The sequence below is a fragment of the Scyliorhinus canicula genome, chromosome 18, assembly GCF_902713615.1.
Source record: "Scyliorhinus canicula chromosome 18, sScyCan1.1, whole genome shotgun sequence".
Lineage (NCBI taxonomy): Eukaryota > Metazoa > Chordata > Chondrichthyes > Carcharhiniformes > Scyliorhinidae > Scyliorhinus > Scyliorhinus canicula.
In genome coordinates, this window is record NC_052163.1 from 5,227,477 (window position 1) to 5,248,021 (window position 20,545).

The 20,545-nt window shown below is 49.8% G+C and overlaps 1 protein-coding gene and 1 pseudogene across 5 annotated transcripts; one reads left to right on the forward strand and one right to left on the reverse strand.

Moving 5' to 3' along the window:
• Window positions 1-1,584: 1,584 nt before the first annotated feature.
• On the reverse strand, window positions 1,585-19,437 carry LOC119953668. 5 transcript variants are annotated; one of them, XM_038778174.1, is made up of 7 exons: window positions 19,328-19,437; window positions 17,421-17,429; window positions 16,168-16,325; window positions 14,237-14,408; window positions 5,947-6,070; window positions 4,854-5,060; window positions 1,585-2,167 (listed from the first exon to the last, which is right to left on the reverse strand). In XM_038778174.1, the coding sequence occupies exons 3-7, from the start codon at window positions 16,303-16,305 to the stop codon at window positions 1,828-1,830; spliced, it is 981 nt and encodes a 326-aa protein (XP_038634102.1). In that variant the 5' UTR covers window positions 16,306-16,325; window positions 17,421-17,429; window positions 19,328-19,437; the 3' UTR covers window positions 1,585-1,827. The 5 variants fall into 5 exon arrangements, with proteins under 5 accessions (XP_038634102.1, XP_038634101.1, XP_038634100.1 ...); XM_038778173.1 differs by lacking the exon at window positions 17,421-17,429 and having other exon boundaries at window positions 16,168-16,321; window positions 19,327-19,424; XM_038778172.1 differs by lacking the exons at window positions 17,421-17,429; window positions 19,328-19,437 and adding an exon at window positions 17,858-17,899 and having other exon boundaries at window positions 16,168-16,321.
• On the forward strand, window positions 3,797-4,087 carry LOC119953083 (annotated as a pseudogene).
• Window positions 19,438-20,545: the final 1,108 nt, after the last annotated feature.

Consider the following 20,545-nt stretch of genomic DNA (forward strand, 5'->3'; position numbering starts at 1 on the left):
GGGAGGAAACCGGAGCACCCGGAGGAAACCCACGCAGACACGGGGAGAACGCGGCAGACTCCACACAGACAGTGACCCAGCCGGGAATCGAAAGCAGGACCCTGACGCTGTGAAGCAACAGTGCTAACCACTGTGCTACCGTGCCAAGAAACCATGGAAGAAAAAGTGTGAGGATTGACTGGGAAAAGGGAGTTAACTGACTCTGAAGGAGGAGCGGACACTCCAGGAAGCAACCAGGAGATTCCAGCTCAGAAAGTCAGCCAGAATCTGCACAGACTTACCAGCCTAAACCCAGAGGCTGAGGATGGGTCACACCGGTTCCTAAGGGCAAAATGGAGCACGCCCTCCAAATCACAGGGTGGTGGGGGGGGGGATCTGTGTTTAGTTTGCACGTTCTCCCCGTGTCTGCGTGGGTTTCCTCCGGGTGCTCCGGTTTCCTCCCACAGTTCAGAGATGTGGGGTTAGGGGGATAGGGCGGGGGGGGGTTGGGCGTAGGTAGGGCCGGTGCACCTGATGGGCGGGCCGAATGGCCTCCTTCTGCACTGTCGAGATTCTGTGGAATGAACTCGTCAGGTGGTCCTGAATCCCATTCGCAAATAAGAGCTGGAAAGTAGGTCACTAATTCACCAAGGAATTAGCATGTGCAGACCAATCAAAATCTCAGTTGAAGAGTTCATGCCTCAATTCATAAATGCAATGCCTGAATAAAGAAATGACTTTATTAATTATACTGAAGCCTCTGAAGATTCCAATTAGTGCCATATATTGGCTATGTTCCGTTATGAGCGAGGTTACAATTTTCCACCATTACAGAACAGTGAAAACTCTGTTCTGTCAAACGCTGCAAAACATTCAATCCCTAATGTGTCCTGGTTTGTCTGATCTGGGTGAAGGGGCGGGGGGGGGGGGGGGGGGGGGAGGAGGGGTGAAACATGGAGAGAGGGTAAAATCATCCAGATTTCCAGCTGCTAGAATTACTGGGTATCTGCACCGTGTGTTACTGGGGGAGAATCAGGTTACACATGAAGTGCAGCCGCCTGTGTTTGGAGCTGCAGGGGAGCAATCCGCGACTTTCAACTTTTTTTTTTAATTTTAGAGTACCCAATTATTTTTTTTCCAATTAAGGGGCAATTTAGCACGGCCAATCCACCTGCCCTGCACATCTTTGGGTTGTGGGGGTGAGACCCATGCAAACATGGCGAGAATGTGCAAACTCCACACGGACAGTGACCCAGAGCCGGGATCGAACCTGGGACCTCGGCGCTGTGAGGCAGCAGTGCTAACCACTGTGCCACCGTGCTGCCAGCTTGAGCAAAGTATCCAAGGCTTCAGGAAAAGCATGAAAATACCTGACTTGGCCACACGGTGGTGCTGATTCTCTATCAAACTGCTCACTCAGTAGACAAGATAATAAGATAATGATCTTTATTGTCACAAGTAGGCTTACATCAACACTGCAGTGAAGTTACTGTGAAAAGCCCCTGGTCGCCACAATCTGGCGCCTGTTCGGGTACACGGAGAGAGAATTCAAAATGTCCAATTCACCTACAGCACGTCTTTCGGGACTTGTGGGAGGAAACCGGAGCACCCGGAGGAAACCCACGCACACACGGGGAGGACGTGCAGACTCCGCACAGACAGTGACCCAAGTCGGGAATCGAACCTGGGACCCTGGAGCTGTGAAGCCACCGTGCGGCACTCCCTCAGGATTCATTTGACCTAAATGTTCTGAATCAGAGGTGAGACAGCAATCTGCTGAGCCAAGATTGACACGTGTCTTTGTGATTCCGTTGTCATCTTCACACTCTCACACACGGGGAGAAGCTGTCACTGCTTTCTCCTGGTAAAGTAATAGTCACAGTTTAAAATTGGGCAATCATTGAACTCTACGCTGTAATCGTAGTAGAGAAGAACAGCGGGGGGAGATTGGTGAGGCCCACCATGGAAGCCACATTCTTCCAGCGACAACTCTAGTGGCAGCAGGGACTCTGTGGAGCAGGACTGGTCCTTGAAGACCCGGAGTCTGGTGCTTGCGATGCCTGTACGTTCCTGGATTCGGTCAATCAGTCCAGACACTTTCATGTGGGAAAATATCACTTCTTGGAAGTGGCCAGGGTGGGATTGCATGTTGTTGAAGGTTATGATGTGGAGTACGAGAGATATATACCTGGTAAAGATACAAGTCAGTGATAAAACAGGCATAAAGAGAGACAGCGTTTAAAACAATCTCACTGAGGTATCCACACCCATGGCATCTGCCACTCCCCTTCCCAATTAACATTCAGCCAGTCTCAGCCCCGTGGTCAATAGGAAGGTGCAAAAGGAAATGGAGAGAAGGAAATGAGGGTTATTGCAGCCCCCTGGCCAAGACCTATATTGGGGGGGGGGAGATCACTAATGTCCTTCAGGGACAGGAATCTGCCGTCCTTACCCCTGGTCTGGCCTACATGTGACTCCAGACCCGCGGCGATGTGATTAACTCTTAGCTGCCCCAACAAATCCCGATCTTGCCAGTGATCTCCACAGAACATAATAAAGTGTTGAGACTGAAACAGTCTGTGGTAAAGCGTACTTGTTTTGTTCATAACACCCGAGATTGTTGACACTTTTTAACCATTTTCTCAATCTGTCCAGTTACCTTCAACAAACACCCCACAGATTTCTCTGTCCCTACACCACCTTTCCATTTTTATTCCTCGTTTTATACTGGCTCCCCTCGTCCGTCCGACCAAAATATTTCCCTTCAAATATCCCTGCAACAAATCTAAACTGTCACCTCCGTCCATGCCATTGCGTTTTACACTGTAAAAGGAGGCCATTCGGCCCATTGAGTCTGCATCAACTATCCAAAAGAGCACCCTACCTGAACCCACTGCACACCCTAGACTCACATCTTTTGGACACTAAGGGGCAATTGATCACGGCCAATCCGCCTAACCTGCACATCTTTGAACTGTGGGAGGAAACCGGAGCACCCGGAGGAAACCCACGCACACACGGGGAGGATGTGCAGACTCCACACAGACAGTGACCCAGCCGGGAATCGAACCCGGGACCCTGACGCCGTGCTAACCACTGTGCCATCGTGCCATCCTCTATGTCCTTTTGAAGTCTGTCCTCACAGTTCCAAATGTTGTGAGTTTTTAAACTGTGCCCTGTGCACCCCATACCAGATCATTGATACACAATCAGCATAAACACTGGTTCTGGTGTCGATCTCTGAAACAAACTCTCCTTCATTAACCCACAAGTAACTTAATTTCAGCTCAGGTTTATTGTTTCTGAAGGTTTCCCAGCACCGAGGTTAAACTGACTGGCCTGTATTTGCTGGTTTTTGCATTCCCACTACGACAAACATTTGCAATTTTCCAATCCTCCAGTACCACCCCCCATTTCTAAGGAGGATTGACAGATTACGGCCAGTATCTCTGCGATTCCCAGCCTTCCTACCGTCAGCCCCCTTGGGCGTAACCCCTCTCGTTCTAGTGACCTATCAACTTGTGGAGCAATCAGCCTTTCTCACATCTCCCCTTTGTCCATTTGTAGCCCATCCAGACGCCCAGATATCTCCTGATTACTGAGTTTGGCAGCATCCTCCGCCTCAGTAAATGCAACGTGTTTTTAAAAATCTATCTCCGCCAAATGTCGGGGTGGGATGATTTGTCATCCTCCCCAGGGAGAGTTTCTAATGACCCCACCCCTTGTAACGATCCCCATTGAGACTGATACATCTTTAAGAATACATCTGAATGACTGACCTCCTGAGTCGGGAGATGGGGACGAGTGAAAACAACAAATGCCTTGTTTCAAAACCCTTCAAAAATACAGAACACTGCAGGGTTACGGACTTGTGCGAGATGACACACTGTACACAGATGATGACGTGAAAGAGGCTGTGAGAAGGTTGCCTAAAAACCGTTCCATGATAGAATGTTCCGCATCAAAGCTTTGAATTTGAGCATAAAACATCAAATCCTTTCAAAAGACACATGGATAGAATTTGAGCATGATGTGCGCGGAATCGAGCACCTTCCTTAAGACGTTATCAGCGAACGAAAAGGAAAAAGAAGAATGGAATAAGAAGTGATTTGTTGATTTCATTTTCGACTTGGCCCTCGATTCTCTGTCAATATCTAGCCATGCAAATTTAAAACGTATTCCTTCGTTATTGACCATTATCAGCCGTCAGGATAACTGATTCCCTTTTTGATTATAAATTGCATTGTAAAATTTAAAATAATAATAAATTTGACCTTCCAGTTGATAGCGGAAAGGAAGACGTGACAAGATTTCAGTTTATCGCTGAAAAGAGACATGTTGCGGAAGCTTTTCATCCTACACTCATCAGGTCAAACACAAGAATGCCCAATTTCAAACAATCACAACACTTTACACAGCAGGAGAAAGGGGGAGCTGATTGGCAAGTTGGCGGAACCTCTCCCGGTGACAGCGGCGGGGATGGGGGGGGGGGCACAATGGGAAACACCAGCCAACGGCGAGTCGCCTCTGTCACCACGAAACATGCCGTTGGGGGCACGGAAAATCCCACCCTCTACGTAACCCCCTTTGGAAAGAGAATGCCTACTCGTCCCAAAGCAAAACTCCAGAACGTCTGACGCCATGGATCTCAGCCTAGCTCCTCTCCCTGGAACCGTTGCCAAAGGCCCAGGCAGCACGAAACCATCACCTCACTCTCTACTTTCCCCGAATGTGAGAACCTATTCGCCACATCCAAGCTCTATCCAATCACCATTGCATCGCACATCAATCAGTAATCCTCCAATACTAAAGGGGATGATCATTCTGGGATTTGGATTTGAGGTCATGGTACATAAATCGGATGTAGACTGCACCTGAATTCAGAGACTTGCGCAGGTTTCCACAGTCCCAAGTGACAACCTGGACAAGGAGTCAGGACTTCCTTAGTAACCACCAGACATGGTTCACTTCCCTTGTTTGTTTCACGTTGAGCCTTGCCCTCTGTAATTCTGGCATTGGCTCTCTCTATCAGTTCTGCTTCATCCTCTTGCTCGTTCTCTTCACTGCTACTTTGAAGAAACCTTTAAGCAAGATTTCAGTCTTAGATATGTAGGTACATAGAACATAGAACATACAGTGCAGAAGGGGACCATTCGGCCCATCGAGTCTGCACCGACCCACTTAAGCCCTCACTTCCACCCTATCCCCGTAACCCAATAACCCCTCCTGACCTTTTTGGACACTAAGGGCAATTTAACATGGCCAATCCACCTACCCTGCACATCTTTGGGTTGTGGGGGTGAAACCCACGCAGACATGGGGAGAATGTGCAAACTCCACACGGACAGCGACCCAGAGCCGGGATCGAACCTGGGACCTCGGCGCCGTGAGGCAGCAGTGCTAACCACTGCGCCTCCGTGCTGCCCGTATGGTGACAAAATTAAGTGTGACATTTGATTATCTCTTCCCTGATTTGATCTTAGCTGGGGGAGTGGCAATGACTACATCGTGATTGAAATGATGTAGGTTGTACGGAGACAGAATGCTGGGGGAAGTAGCAGTTCCAGGGGAGGAGGGGGCAGCATCGGGAAGCAATATCTAACCTTGTGGAAAATCCTGCTCTCGCTCACGTTTTGGACTGGTCAGTAAACTGGCCACTTGCCTAATCAGAAGGTACCTTTGAAACTGTACCACGAGCAGCACTAATCAAAAACTTCAGGAAAGGATGCAGAAGAGCAGGATGAACAATGGTGTGACTTTGAAATAAAAACTGATGAATTGGAGAGTCTAATTCTGAGGAAAAGGTACGATTGCAAACATTTTGCGTTGGGTCCGTTCAACATTTCTTAATGTCAGCCTGAAGTGGATATTTGAAACTCAATGGCCGAAATGCTTAATTCCAGTTTGCTAAATGTTCCCGTATTCATTCACACAGCTGCTTGGCCTCAAAGACGCGGAAATACTTGCTGAGCTTTGTCGAGTCCTGCGCCCAATTCCACATAGTCAATGGTCCCATTGTCATCCGGATCCAACAATTTGGTCAAGATGTGAAGCTGGGTTTCTGCACAGGGAATGTTCAAGTCTCGCATTCCTGGAATATGGAGAGATGAATTGTTTATTTGCATTTTCACAACACCCGACGGAGGACCCGGGTTCGAATCCCAGCCCCGGGTCAGTGCCCGTGTGGAGTTTGCACATTCTCCCCGTGTCTGTGTGGGTCTCACCCCCACAACCCAAAGATGTGCGGGATAGGTGGATTGGCCACTTTAAATTGCCCCTTAATTGGGGGAAAAAAAATAATTGGGTACTCTAAATTTATTTTTAAAAGTCACTATGGTGAAAAAGCCAGCAGGATGCTGGTGCATCAGCTGAGGAAAAAGGAGGTGGCGAGAGAGATTGGGAAACTAAGAGATGAAGGGGGAAAGGTGGTTTTGGATCCGGCGGGGGGTGAATGATGTGTTTCGGGAATTTTATCGTGGATTGTATAAATCGGAACCCCCAGCCGGGAAAGAGGGTATGAAGTGATTTCTGGGGGGGTGGGCTGGAGTTTCCGAGGATAGATGAGGAGTTGGTGAAGGGTTTGGGAGCCCCAATTGGGCTGGGGGAGGTTATAGGCGGATTGGAGGCAATGCAATTGGGTAAGGAACCAGGACCTGAAGGATACCCGGTTTTATAAGAAGCTTTTCGGGCTGTTGGGGCCGCTTCTGGTAAAGGCTTTTAATGAGTCCAAGGAGATGGGAGTGCTCCCCCCAACGTTATCGCAGGCATCGATCTCCCTTATTCTGTAGCGGGATAAGGATCCGGACAGTTGTGGATTGTATAGGCCAATCTCCCTGTTAAATGTAGATGCAAAATTGCTGGCAAAGATGAGTCCGGTTGCTATATCAGGCACTGGTGGCGAATGTAAGGACCAACCGGATTTTAGTCTATGTAGGAGGTACAAGGCAGGGGTGTCTATTGTCCCCAGTACTGTTTTCCCAGGCCATAGTGCCTTTGGCATTGGCACTGAGGGCATCGAACATTTGACTGGGGATAGTGAGAGGGGGTATAGAACATAGGGTCTCGCTCTATGCGGATAATTTACTCCTTTATATAATGGGCCCGTTGGGGGAAATTGCAGGAATTATGGGGGGTACTGGAGGAGTTTCGTCGGTTCTCAGGTTACAAACTGAATATGGGCAAGAGTGAGGTTTTTGCGATCCAGGCAAGGGTGCAGGAGAGGAGACTGAGGGAGATGCCGTTCAAAGAAGTGGGAAGGAGTTTTAGGCATCTGGGGATTCAAGTGGCAAGGGACTGGGGTCAGCTTCATAAACTAAATTTGGGCAGGGTGATTGAGCAAATGAAAGGGGATTTCCATAGGTGGGACGTGCTCCCGCTGTCACTGGCGGGGAGGGTACAGACTGTGAAGATGCCAATCTTCCCGAGATTGCTGTTTGTGTTTCAGTGTCTCCCAATCTTCATCCCCAAGGCATTTTTTAGGAAGATGAACATGGAGATCTTGGGTTTTTATATGGGCTGGGAGAGGCCCGAGGGTGAACAAGGTACTTCTTCAATGGGGGCGCGGGAGAGAGGCTTGGTCCTTCCAAACTTTATTAACTATTACTGGGCGGCCAATATTTTGATGATGAGGAAATGGGTAGTGGGGGAGGGGTCGGTGTGTGAGCGAGTGGAGGCGGCATCTTGCAAGGGCACGAGTCTGAAGGCTCTGTTAACGGCACCTCTGCCGTTCTCACCGGCTCGGTAATCCACAAGCCCAGTGGTTGTGGCAGCCCTGAGAGTGTGGGGGCAATGGAGACAGCACATGAGACTGGAGGGGGTGTCAGTATGGTCACCGATCTGTGATAATCACCGGTTCGCTCTGGGGGGGCTGGACGAGGGCTTTAGGAGGTGGCAGCAGGCAGGGATTGAGAGATTTGGGGATCTCTTCATTGAGGAGGGTTTCCGAGCCTGGAGGAGCTAGAGGAGGAGTTTGAGTTACCGGGTGGGAATGGGTTCCGGTACCTGTAGGCGCGGGATTTTGTCCAGAGGCAAGTTCCAAGCTTCCCTCGCCTCCCTCTAAGGGGACTATAGGATAAGGTGATGTCTAAAACATTTGGGGTTGGGGAGGGGAGGGTTTCGGAAATATATAAGAAACTGATGGTGTGGGAAGGGTTCCCTATCGGGGAGGTGAAGAGGAAGTGGGAGGAAGAGTTAGGAGTGGAGTTGGAGGCTGGATTATGGAAGGAGGCCCTGAGGACAGTCAATGCATCCTCGTTGTGTGCCAGGCTCAGCCTGATCCAGTTCAAGGTGGTCCATGGGGCTCACATGACTGTGGCCAGGATGAGTAGGGTTTTTGAGGAGGTGGAGGACAGGTTGGTCGGTGCGGGGGCGGTCCAGCGAACCATGTACATATGTTTTGGGCGTGTCCGAGGCCGAGGGGATTTTGGTACGGATTCTCGGATGTCATGTCGGAGGTCCTGGAAGGGAGGGTGACTCTGAGTCCAGAGGTGACAATATTTGGAGTGTCGGAAGATCCATGAGCCCGGGGAGGTGGGGGGGGGGGGAGGGGGGGGGGGGGGGGGGGGGGGGGGGGAGGGGAAGAGAGGCCGACATTTTGGCCTTTGCCTCCCTGGTTGCCTGGAGACGGATTTTGCTGGGATGGAGGGACTCGGAGCCTCCAAAGTCGGGGGTGTGGGTCAGTGACATGGGAGGGTTTCTCAGGCTGGAGAAGATTAAGTTTGCCTTAATGGGTTCATTACAGGGGTTTACTCGGGGGTGGCAGCCGTTCATCGACTTCTTCAAGGAGAATTGACCGTCAGTGGGGGGGGGGGGGGGGAGAGAAAGGGGAGCCATGGAAGTGATGTATAAGGGCGGGGAATCTAATGTATGGGTATCTCGGGTTTAGGGATGGGGGGTTAGTTGGGTGTGCTATTGTGGGGTTTTTTGCGTGTGTTGAATCTCTGTTTAGAATGTAAAAAATGTTAAAACTGTAAATGCCTCAATAAAATATTTTCTAAAAAAAAAAATCACTATCACAGGCAGCACAGTGGCGCAGTGGTTATCACTGCTGCCTCACGCGCCCAGGTCCCAGGTTCGATCTCGGCTCTGGGTCACTGTCCGTGTGAAGTTTGCACATTCTCCCCGTGTCTACGTGGGTTTCGCCCCCACAACCCAAAGAGGCGCAGGGTAGGTGGATTGGCCACACTAACCCTAACCCTTAATTGGAAAAAATGAATTGGATACTCTAAATTTATTTTTAAAAAAGAAAAGCACCCTTCCACTGCTACTCTCTGTCTTCTATGACCGAGCCAGTTCTGTATCCATCCAGCCAGCCCACCTCTAGAGGGGATTGGATAGCTGGAGAGGGGTAAATAACCAGACAGCATAGATTCAGGTTTAGGGGCAGGATATTGAGCGGGAATTTGAGGAAATGCTTTTTCACCCAAAGCGTGATGGGAATCTGGAACTCACTGCGGATGGTAGAGGCAGGAAATCTCACAGCATTTCTCAGCATTTAGATCAGCACTTGTAACGCCAAAGGCTATGGGCCAAGTGCTGGAAAATGGGATTTAAATAATTAGGTGCTTGATGTCCAGCACAAACATGATGGGCTGAAGGGCCTGTTTCTGTGCTGTAAAGTCTGACTCTATGACTTAGATATGGGGTTTGTTGACTGAAAGCTTCATCAAGCAGTTAGATTCAAAGGAGCAACTTAAAGGAGGAGCGGGATGGAGAGAAATGGAGAGATTGAGAGAAATGGAGAGTTGGAGATGAATGGAGAGATGGAGAGGAATGGAGAGATGGAGAGAAATGGAGAGATGGAGAGGAATGGAGAGGAATGGAGAGATGGAGAGGAATGGAGAGAAATGGAGAGATGGAGAGAAATGGAGAGATGGAGAGGAATGGAGAGAAATGGAGAGATGGAGAGAAATGGAGAGATGGAGAGAAATGGAGAGGTGGAGAGGAATGGAGAGATGGAGAGGAATGGAGATGAATGGAGAGATGGAGAGGTGGAGAGGAATGGAGAGATGGAGAGGAATGGAGAGGAATGGAGGGATGGAGAGAAATGGAGAGATGGAGAGATGGAGAGGAATGGAGAGAAATGGAGAGATGGAGAGAAATGGAGAGATGGAGATGAATGGAGAGATGGAGAGAAATGGAGAGATGGAGAGGAATGGAGAGAAATGGAGAGATGGAGAGGAATGGAGAGATGGAGAGGTGGAGAGGAATGGAGAGATGGAGAGGAATGGAGAGGAATGGAGAGAAATGGAGAGATGGAGAGAAATGGAGAGATGGAGATGAATGGAGAGATGGAGAGAAATGGAGAGATGGAGAGAAATGGAGAGGAATGGAGAGATGGAGAGGGATGGAGAGAAATGGAGAGATGGAGAGATGGAGAGGAATGGAGATAAATGGAGAGATGGAGAGAAATGGAGAGATGGAGAGAATGGAGAAATGGAGAGATGGAGAGCAATGGAGAGAAATGGAGAGATGGAGAGAAATGGAGAGGAATGGAGAGATGGAGAGGAATGGAGAGGTGGAGAAGAATGGAGAGATGGGGAGGAATGGAGAAATGGAGAGATGGGGAGGAATGGAGAGATTGAGAGGAATGGAGAGATGGGGAGGAATGGAGAGATGGAGAGGAATGGAGAGATGGAGAGAAATGGAGAGGTGGAAAGGAATGGAGAGATGGAGGGGAATGGAGAGATGGAGAGGAATGGAGAGATGGAGAGCTGGAGAGGAATGGAGAGATGGAGAGGTGGAGAGGAATGGAGAGATGGAGAGATGGAGAGGAATGGAGAGATGGAGAGATGGAGAGGAATGGAGAGATGGAGAGGAATGGAGAAATGGAGAGGAATGGAGAAATGGAGAGATGGAGAGATGGAGAGGAATGGAGAGATGGAGAGGAATGGAGAGATGGAGAGCTGGAGAGGAATGGAGAGATGGAGGGGAATGGAGAGATGGAGAGGAATGGAGAGATGGAGAGGAATGGAGAGATGGAGAGGAATGGAGAGATGGAGAGCTGGAGAGGAATGGAGAGATGGAGAGGAATGGAGAGATGGAGAGCTGGAGAGGAATGGAGAGATGGAGGGGAATGGAGAGATGGAGAGGAATGGAGAGATGGAGAGGAATGGAGAGGTGGAGAGATGGAGAGCTGGAGAGGAATGGAGAGGTGGAGAGGAATGGAGAGATGGAGAGAAATGGAGAGATGGAGAGGAATGGAGAGATGGAGGGGAATGGAGAGATGGAGAGGAATGGAGAGATGGAGAGCTGGAGAGGAATGGAGAGATGAAGAGGTGGAGAGGAATGGAGAGATGGAGGGGAATGGAGAGATGGAGAGGTGGAGAGGAATGGAGAGATGGAGAGGAATGGAGAGATGGAGAGATGGAGAGGAATGGAGAAATGGAGAGGAATGGAGAGATGGAGAGATGGAGAGGAATGGATAGATGGAGAGATGGAGAGGAATGGAGAAATGGAGAGGAATGGAGAAATGGAGAGATGGAGAGGAATGGAGAGATGGCGAGGAATGGAGAGATGGCGAGGAATGGAGAGATGGAGAGGAATGGAGAGATGGAGAGGAATGGAGAAACGGAGAGGAATGGAGAGGAATGGAGAAATGGAGAGATGGAGAGGAATGGAGAGGAATGGAGAGGAATGGAGAAATGGAGAGATGGAGAGGAATGGAGAAATGGAGAGGAATGGAGAAATGGAGAGATGGAGAGGAATGGAGAAATTGAGAGGAATGGAGAGATTGAGAGGAATGGAGAGGAATGGAGAAATGGAGAGATGGAGAGGAATGGAGAAACGGAGAGGAATGGAGAGGAATGGAGAGATGGAGAGGAATGGAGAAATGGAGAGATGGAGAGGAATGGAGAGATGGAGAGGAATGGAGAGATGGAGGGGAATGGAAGGGTGGAGAGGAATGGAGAGATGGAGAGGAATGAAGAGATGGAGAGATGGAGAGGAATTGATAGATGGAGAGAAATGGAGAGATGGAGAGGAATGGCGAGCTGGGGGGGAATGGAGAGATGGAGAGGAATGGAGAGATGGAGGGGAATGGAAGGGTGGAGAGGAATGGAGAGATGGAGAGGAATGGAGAGATGGAGAGATGGAGAGGAATGGAGAGATGGAGAGGAATGGAGAGATGGAGGGGAATGGAAGGGTGGAGAGGAATGGAGAGATGGAGAGGAATGGAGAGATGGAGAGATGGAGAGGAATGGAGAGATGGAGAGGAATGGCGAGCTGGGGGGGAATGGAGAGATGGAGAGGAATGGAGAGGTGGAGAGGAATGGAGAAATGGAGAGGAATGGAGAGATGGAGGGGAATGGAGAGATGGAGAGGAATGGAGAGATGGAGAGATGGAGAGGAATGGTGAGGAATGGAGAGATGGAGAGAAATGGAGAGATGGAAAGGAATGGAGAGATGGAGGGGAATGGAAGGGTGGAGAGGAATGGAGAGATGAAGAGGAATGGAGAGATGGAGAGGAATGGAGAGATGGAGAGATGGAGAGGAATGGAGAGATGGAGAGGAATGGAGAGATGGAGGGGAATGGAGAGATGGAGAGGAATGGAGAGATGGAGAGGAATGGAGAGGTGGAGAGATGGAGAGCTGGAGAGGAATGGAGAGGTGGAGAGGAATGGAGAGATGGAGAGAAATGGAGAGATGGAGAGGAATGGAGAGATGGAGGGGAATGGAGAGATGGAGAGGAATGGAGAGATGGAGAGCTGGAGAGGAATGGAGAGATGAAGAGGTGGAGAGGAATGGAGAGATGGAGGGGAATGGAGAGATGGAGAGGGTGAGAGGAATGGAGAGATGGAGAGGAATGGAGAGATGGAGAGATGGAGAGGAATGGAGAAATGGAGAGGAATGGAGAGATGGAGAGATGGAGAGGAATGGATAGATGGAGAGATGGAGGAATGGAGAAATGGAGAGGAATGGAGGAATGGAGAGATGGAGAGGAATGGAGAGATGGAGAGGAATGGAGAGTGGAGAGGAATGGAGAGATGGAGAGGAATGGAGAAACGGAGAGGAATGGAGAGGAATGGAGAAATGGAGAGATGGAGAGGAATGGAGAGGAATGGAGAGGAATGGAGAAATGGAGAGATGGAGAGGAATGGAGAAATGGAGAGGAATGGAGAAATGGAGAGATGGAGAGGAATGGAGAAATTGAGAGGAATGGAGAGATTGAGAGGAATGGAGAGGAATGGAGAAATGGAGAGATGGAGAGGAATGGAGAAACGGAGAGGAATGGAGAGGAATGGAGAGATGGAGAGGAATGGAGAAATGGAGAGATGGAGAGGAATGGAGAGATGGAGAGGAATGGAGAGATGGAGGGGAATGGAAGGGTGGAGAGGAATGGAGAGATGGAGAGGAATGAAGAGATGGAGAGATGGAGAGGAATTGATAGATGGAGAGAAATGGAGAGATGGAGAGGAATGGCGAGCTGGGGGGGAATGGAGAGATGGAGAGGAATGGAGAGATGGAGGGGAATGGAAGGGTGGAGAGGAATGGAGAGATGGAGAGGAATGGAGAGATGGAGAGATGGAGAGGAATGGAGAGATGGAGAGGAATGGAGAGATGGAGGGGAATGGAAGGGTGGAGAGGAATGGAGAGATGGAGAGGAATGGAGAGATGGAGAGATGGAGAGGAATGGAGAGATGGAGAGGAATGGCGAGCTGGGGGGGAATGGAGAGATGGAGAGGAATGGAGAGGTGGAGAGGAATGGAGAAATGGAGAGGAATGGAGAGATGGAGGGGAATGGAGAGATGGAGAGGAATGGAGAGATGGAGAGATGGAGAGGAATGGTGAGGAATGGAGAGATGGAGAGAAATGGAGAGATGGAAAGGAATGGAGAGATGGAGGGGAATGGAAGGGTGGAGAGGAATGGAGAGATGAAGAGGAATGGAGAGATGGAGAGGAATGGAGAGATGGAGAGATGGAGAGGAATGGAGAGATGGAGAGGAATGGAGAGATGGAGAGAAATGGAGAGATGGAGAGGAATGGAGAGATGGAGAGAAATGGAGAGATGGAGAGGAATGGAGAGCTGGAGAAATGGAGAGCTGGAGAGATGGAGAGGAATGGAGAGATGGAGAGCTGGAGAGACAGAGGGAAATCCAGTGATTTGGGCCCAGACAGCTGAAGACACAGCAGCCAGTGATCTGAGGAGGGACGTGGAGGGGTTCATGCATGGCTTCCAGATCCAAACAACTTGCACCGAGCAAAACTATTTGCTATTATTAAACCAGAAACATTTTTGTTAATAAGGGAGAGTGATTACCAAGTTTAAATTCATCATACTGCAGAATCCCATTCCCGATCCTGTCATACTTGCAAAAGATTTCCATTGCTTGTTGGTGGTGCGTCTTTAGCCAATTGTCCATGCGATTCAGGAAGAATTCATATTCTTTGATGTTACTTCGGAAATGTGCGCCTGCCTTTTCGAGCTCCTCCTTTACCAAAACATGTAAAACAAGGATTTGGTTTTGCTGCTCAGAATTCACAGAGACTCTTTCTATAATTTGCAGGGTTTGGATCTCGAGATAGAAAGGCAACACCAGTTCTGCAATGTGTAGCTGGTGTTTCTGCAGGCCCTCGGACGTGCTGACTGCTCTCCCCAGCAAGGTGGCAACAGGCTCCATCATGGTTTCTCTCTGCCTTTGCTGCTGGCACCCTGCAGGCAGCTCCCACCCCCTGGTGGCAGCACTAACCCCAGGACCGCTCACCAACACCTTCTCAAGGGAAATTAGGAATGGACCTGTATGGTGGATTTCCCAGCAACATGCCAATCCCAAACCCGTATACATTTTGGTGGACAAAAGGAGGCCATTCTCACGTTGGCAGGCTGTGGCTAGTGGGGTTCAGCAAGGATCGGGGCAATACTTAGGTTCAGTTGTTCACAGTTAAGATCAATGATTTGGATGCGGGGACCCAAGTGTAATATTTCCAAGTTTGCGGATGATACAAACCGAAGCGGGAGTGCGTGTTGTGAGGAAGATGTAAAGTGATCACAGGAGGATTTCAACAGAGTTAGTGATTGGGCAAGAATATGGCAGTGAAATATAAGGTGGAAAAATGGGAGGTAATCCACTTTGTAGAAGGATCAGATGGGGAGAGTGTTTCCAAAATAGTAAGAAAGTAGGACATGTAGATGTACAAAGGAGACCTGGGTGTCCGTATCCATAAAGCACTGAAGGCTAACATGCAGGTGCAGCAAGGAAGCGTGCTGGAATGTTAGCCTTTACTGCCAGACGATTGAGTACAAGAGTCGTGAATTCTTCTTTCAATTGTACACGAGTTTGGTTAGACCACACCTGGAGTATTGGGTGCAGCGTTACCTCAGAAAGAATATCACTGTCATCGAGAGAGTGAAGCGAAGGTTTACTTGTTCTAGGGATGGCGGGACTGACTTAGGAAACGATCAGGCAAACCAGGCTTGTATTCTCCAGCGTTTTGAAGAATGAGGTGATCGCGTTGAAATCTACAAAATACCTAAAGGAATAGACAGGGTAGATGCAGGTAAGATGTTCCCTTGGATGGCAAGTCCAGAACCAGGGGGGGCACAATTTCAAAATAAGTGGGACACCACTTCAGGCTGAGTTGAGGAGACATTTCTTTCCGCTGAGGAAGGTGAATCTTCGGAATTCTCTCCCCCAGAGGGCAGTGGGAGCTCAGTCAGTGAGTGTGTTTAAGGTAGAGATGGATCGATTGCTGATTGGCAATAATGTAAAGGGTTAAGGGGATGTGTGGGTAAAAGGCAGCCATGATTGTATTGACTGGCAAACAGGCTTGTTGGGCTAATGGCCAACTGAGAGACAATATTCCAGAAAGGATGCCATTTCTAAAACACTGATTCAGACTGAACCGTGGCCAGTTTTGGGCAATGCGCTCTGGGAAGGATGTGAAGGCAGTCCAGTGTTGCGAGAATGGTTCGAGGGAGGAGGGGCTTCGGCAGATCTCCCTGGAGCAGGGAAAGTTCAGAGGTGTTCAAAACTATGAGGGGTTGAAACAAAGTGTAAAGAAATATGTTGGCACTGGTGGAAAGAACAAGGGACAACAATATAAAGTGAACGACAAAATATCCAAGGCCGATATCGGAATGGCCAAATCCTATCCCAAAGAATCCTGAAGCTTTCTGACCTCGATCTGCCCACTGGGCAAAGCAGGCACAAGTACCGGCCAGTACCTCATAAAGAGAATGATCACACTTACTATTTTCCGGCTCTCTTTGCTCAGTACTTGTTTTGTCCGTTTTGGATGTTTTTTCTTTACAGATCCACGAGGAGTGGCTCTGTTTAGACTCTGTGCTTCACTGCTGGTAACAGGTTTCACTGAATCTGCCGTCCTCATATCAGAGACAGTAGAACTTTCGAAAAAAATAATGATGCATAGTTTTTAATTACAGCGGGATTATCGTTCAACCACCGAAGCTTCAAATGTGGATTCTTATTTCTCTTTACTCCATCCTTATCTGAAATCTGATAATCCAACCTGAGATTGTCCCTAAACCCACCAATCTGAGTGCAGCACGGGGGTTAGATACAGAGTAAAGCTCCCTCTACACTGTCCCCATCAAACACTCCCAGGACAGGTACAGCACGTGGTTAGATACAGAGTAAAGCTCCCTCTACACTGTCCCCATCAAACACTCCCAGGACAGGTACAGCACAGGGTTAGATACAGAGTAAAGCTCCCTCTACACTGTCCCCATCAAACACTCCCAGGACAGGTACAGCACGGGGTTAGATACAGAGTAAAGCTCCCTCTACACTGTCCCCATCAAACACTCCCAGGACAGGTACAGCACGGGGTTAGATACAGAGTAAAGCTCCCTCTACACTGTCCCCATCAAACACTCCCAGGACAGGTACAGCACGGGGTTAGATACAGAGTAAAGCTCCCTCTACACTGTCCCCATCAAACACTCCCAGGACAGGTACAGCACACGGTTAGATACAGAGTAAAGCTCCCTCTACACTGTCCCCATCAAACACTCCCAGGACAGGTACAGCACAGGGTTAGATACAGAGTAAAGCTCCCTCTACACTGTCCCCATCAAACACTCCCTGGACAGGTACAGCACAGGGTTAGATACAGAGTAAAGCTCCCTCTACATTGTCCCCATCAAACCCTCCCAGGGCAGGTACAGCACGGGGTTAGATACAGAGTAAAGCTCTCTCTACACTGTCCCCATCAAACCCTCCCAGGACAGGTACAGCACAGGGTTAGATACAGAGTAAAGTTCCCTCTACACTGTCCCCATCAAACACTCCCAGGACAGGTACAGCACGGGGTTAGATACAGAGTAAAGCTCCCTCTACACTGTCCCCATCAAACACTCCCAGGACAGGTACGCAAGTCAAATCTTTCCAGCTTTCTGTTTGCCACATGCCCCGCCCGCCCCGCCCACCGCCTTTTACCTGTATCTTTGTCTTTATTTGCTTAAATCTTTCATTGTTCCCTCCTCTTCCTGTATTTTTTCTTTAATCTCTATCCCTCCCTTTTTTTTTGTTTTTTTAAATAAAATTAGAGTACCCAATTCACTTTTTCCAATTAAGGGGCAATTTAGCGTGGTCAATCCACCTATCCTGCACATCTTTGGGTTGTGGGGGTGAAACCCACGCAAACACGGGGAGAATGTGCAAACTCCACACAGACAGTGACCCAGAGCCGGGATTGAACCTGGGACCTCGGTGCCGTGAGGCAGCAGTGCTAACCACTGCTCCACCATACTGCCCCTCTCTCTCCCTTCCTGTCGGTTTTTCTCTCTGTGATTGTCTCCATATCTCTTGTCATTCTCTCTTTTACCTGTACTCTCTCTCACATTTACCACCTGATTATTAAACACTGATCCTCCTGTCACTCTTGTTCCTGTTTAACTCTCTTTGTGTCTCTTACTCACCTGTTTTTCATTCTCTCTCTCTCTCTCTCTCTCACTCCAGGATCTGATTTACATTCCCCCTCTCTCTCTCTCACTCCAGGATCTGATTTACATTCTCTCTCTCTCTCTCTCTCACTCCAGGATCTGATTTACATTCCCCCTCTCTCTCTCTCTCACTCCAGTATCTGGATGTCATTCCCTCTCTCTCTCTCTCTCTCTCTCACTCCAGTATCTGATTTTCATTCTCCCTCTCTCTCTCTCTCACTCCAGGATCTGATTTACATTCCCCCTCTCTCTCTCTCTCTCACTCCAGTATCTGATTTACATTCTCTCTCTCTCTCTCACTCCAGTATCTGATTTTCATTCTCTCTCTCTCTCTCTCTCTCTCTCTCACTCCAGTATCTGATTTACATTCCCCCCTCTCTCTCTCTCACTCCAGTATCTGATTTTCATTCTCTCTCTCTCTCACTCCAGTATCTGATTTTCATTCTCTCTCTCTCTCCAGTATCTGATTTTCATTCTCTCTCTCTTACTCCAATATCTAATTTTCATTCCTTCTCTCTCTCTCTCTCTCCCTCTCTCTCTGTCTCTGTCTGTCTGTCTTCACAGTAACTTCATTGAAGCCTACTCGTGACAATAAGCGATTTTCATTTCATTTAATTTTTCTCTGTCTCTCTCTCTCTGTCTGTCTGTCTCGCTCTCTCTGTCTCTGTCTCTTTCTCTCAGTCTGTCTGCCTGTCTCTATCTCTCTCTCTCTCTGTCTCTCTGTGCCTGTCTCTCTCGGTCTCTCACTCTCTCTCTCTCTCTCTGTCTCTCTATCTCCCTCTCTCTCTCTCTGTGCCTGTCTCTCTGTCTCTCACTCATTCCGTCTCTCTGTCTCTCTCTCTCTGCCTGTCTCTCTGTGCCTGTCTCTCTGTCTCTCACTCTCTCTGTCTCTCTGTCTATCTCTCTCGCTGTCTGTCTCTCTATCTCTCTCTCTCTCTCTATCTCTCTCTCTCTCAGTCTCTCTCTCTCTCTCTCTCTGTCTCTCACTCTCTCTGTCTCTCACTCTCTTTCTCTCTCTCTCTCTGCCTGTCTCTCTCTCTGTCTCTCACTCTCTGTCTCTCTCTCTCGGTCTGTCTCTCTATCTCTCTCTCTCTGTCTGTCTCCCTATCTCTCTCTCTCTGTCTGTCTCTCTATCTCTCTCTCTGTCTGTCTCTCTCTGTGTCTCTCTCTCTCTGTCTCTCTCTCTCTGTCTGTCTCTCTATCTCTCTCTGTGTCTCTCTCTCTATCTCTCTCTCCCTCTATCTCTGTCTCTCTCTCTCTGTCTCTCACTCTCTCTGTCTCTCTCTCTCTCTGTCTGTCTGTCTCTCTATCTCTCTCTGTCTGTCTCTCTCTCTGTGTCTCTCTCTCTGTCTCTCTCTCTCTGTCTCTCTTTCCCTCTGCCTCTCTCTCTCTCTCTCTCTGTCTCTCTGTCTCACTCTCTCTCTCTCTCTCTGCACAAAGCTCACCTTTTCTTCCTGTTTTTCTTCCTGTTTATTTGGGTGTTGGAATCTCTCCCTCAGTATCCCGGGAACATTCCCACCCCGGGCAGACTGCAGTGAATGTTTAGCGGAGTGAGGTGTGGGAGGGGTTGTTGCTGGGACGCGTTGTTACGACGCTTTTCCCTTGGAGTCTGTCCTTGTTTACCTCACACTGCAGACCCTGCGGGGAATACCAGCAGGGAGCTGGGCTGTGGGGAATACCAGCAGGGAGCTAAGCTGCGGGATACCAGCAGGGAGCTGGGCTGTGGGGAATACCAGCAGGGAGCTAGGCTGCGGGATACCAGCAGGGAGCTGGGCTGTGGGGAATACCAGCAGGGAGCTGGGCTGCGGGATACCAGCAGGGAGCTGGGCTCTGGGGAATACCAGCAGGGAGCTGGGCTGTGGGGAATACCAGCAGGGAGCTGGGCTGTGGGGAATACCAGCAGGGAGCAGGGCTGCGGGATACCAGCAGGGAGCTGGGCTCTGGGGAATACCAGCAGGGAGCTGGGCTGTGGGGAATACCAGCAGGGAGCTGGGCTGCGGGGAATACCAGCAGGCAGCTGGGCTGCGGGGAATACCAGCAGGCAGCTGGGCTGCAGTATACCAGCAGGGAGCTGGTCTGCGGAATACCATCAGGGAGCTGGGCTGTGGGGAATACCAGCAGGGAGCTGGTCTGCGGGATACCAGCAGGGAGCTGGGCTGTGGGGAATACCAGCAGGGAGCTGGCCTGCGGTGAATACCAGCAGGGAGCTGGGCTGTGGGGAATACCAGCAGGGAGCAGGGCTGTGGGATACCAGCAGGGAGCTGGGCTGTGGGGAATACCAGCAGGGAGCTGGGCTGAGGGATACCAGCAGGGAGCTGGGCTGCGGGATACCAGCAGGGAGCTGGGCTCTGGGGAATACCAGCAGGGAGCTGGGCTCTGGGGAATACCAGCAGGGAGCTGGGCTGCAGTATACCAGCAGGGAGCTGGTCTGCGGGATACCAGCAGGGAGCTGGGCTGCGGGGGATACGAGCAGGGAGCTGGGCTGTGGGGAATACCAGCAGGGGGATGGACTGCGGGATACCAACAGGGAGCTGGGCTGCGGGATACCAGCAGGGAGCTGGGCTGCGGGGAATACCAGCAGGGAGCTGGGCTGCGGGGGATACCAGCAGGGAGCTGGGCTGCGGGATACCAGCAGGGAGCTGGGCTGCGGGGAATACCAGCAGG

Coding starts and splice junctions, on each gene's coding strand:
- LOC119953668 (XM_038778172.1), bottom strand. Junction 6,071..14,236: donor GTATGATGAATTTAAACTTG/GTAATCACTCTC, acceptor TCCATATTCCAG/GAATGCGAGACTTGAACATT. Junction 5,061..5,946: donor GCAGGACTCGACAAAGCTCA/GCAAGTATTTCC, acceptor TCTTGCTTAAAG/GTTTCTTCAAAGTAGCAGTG.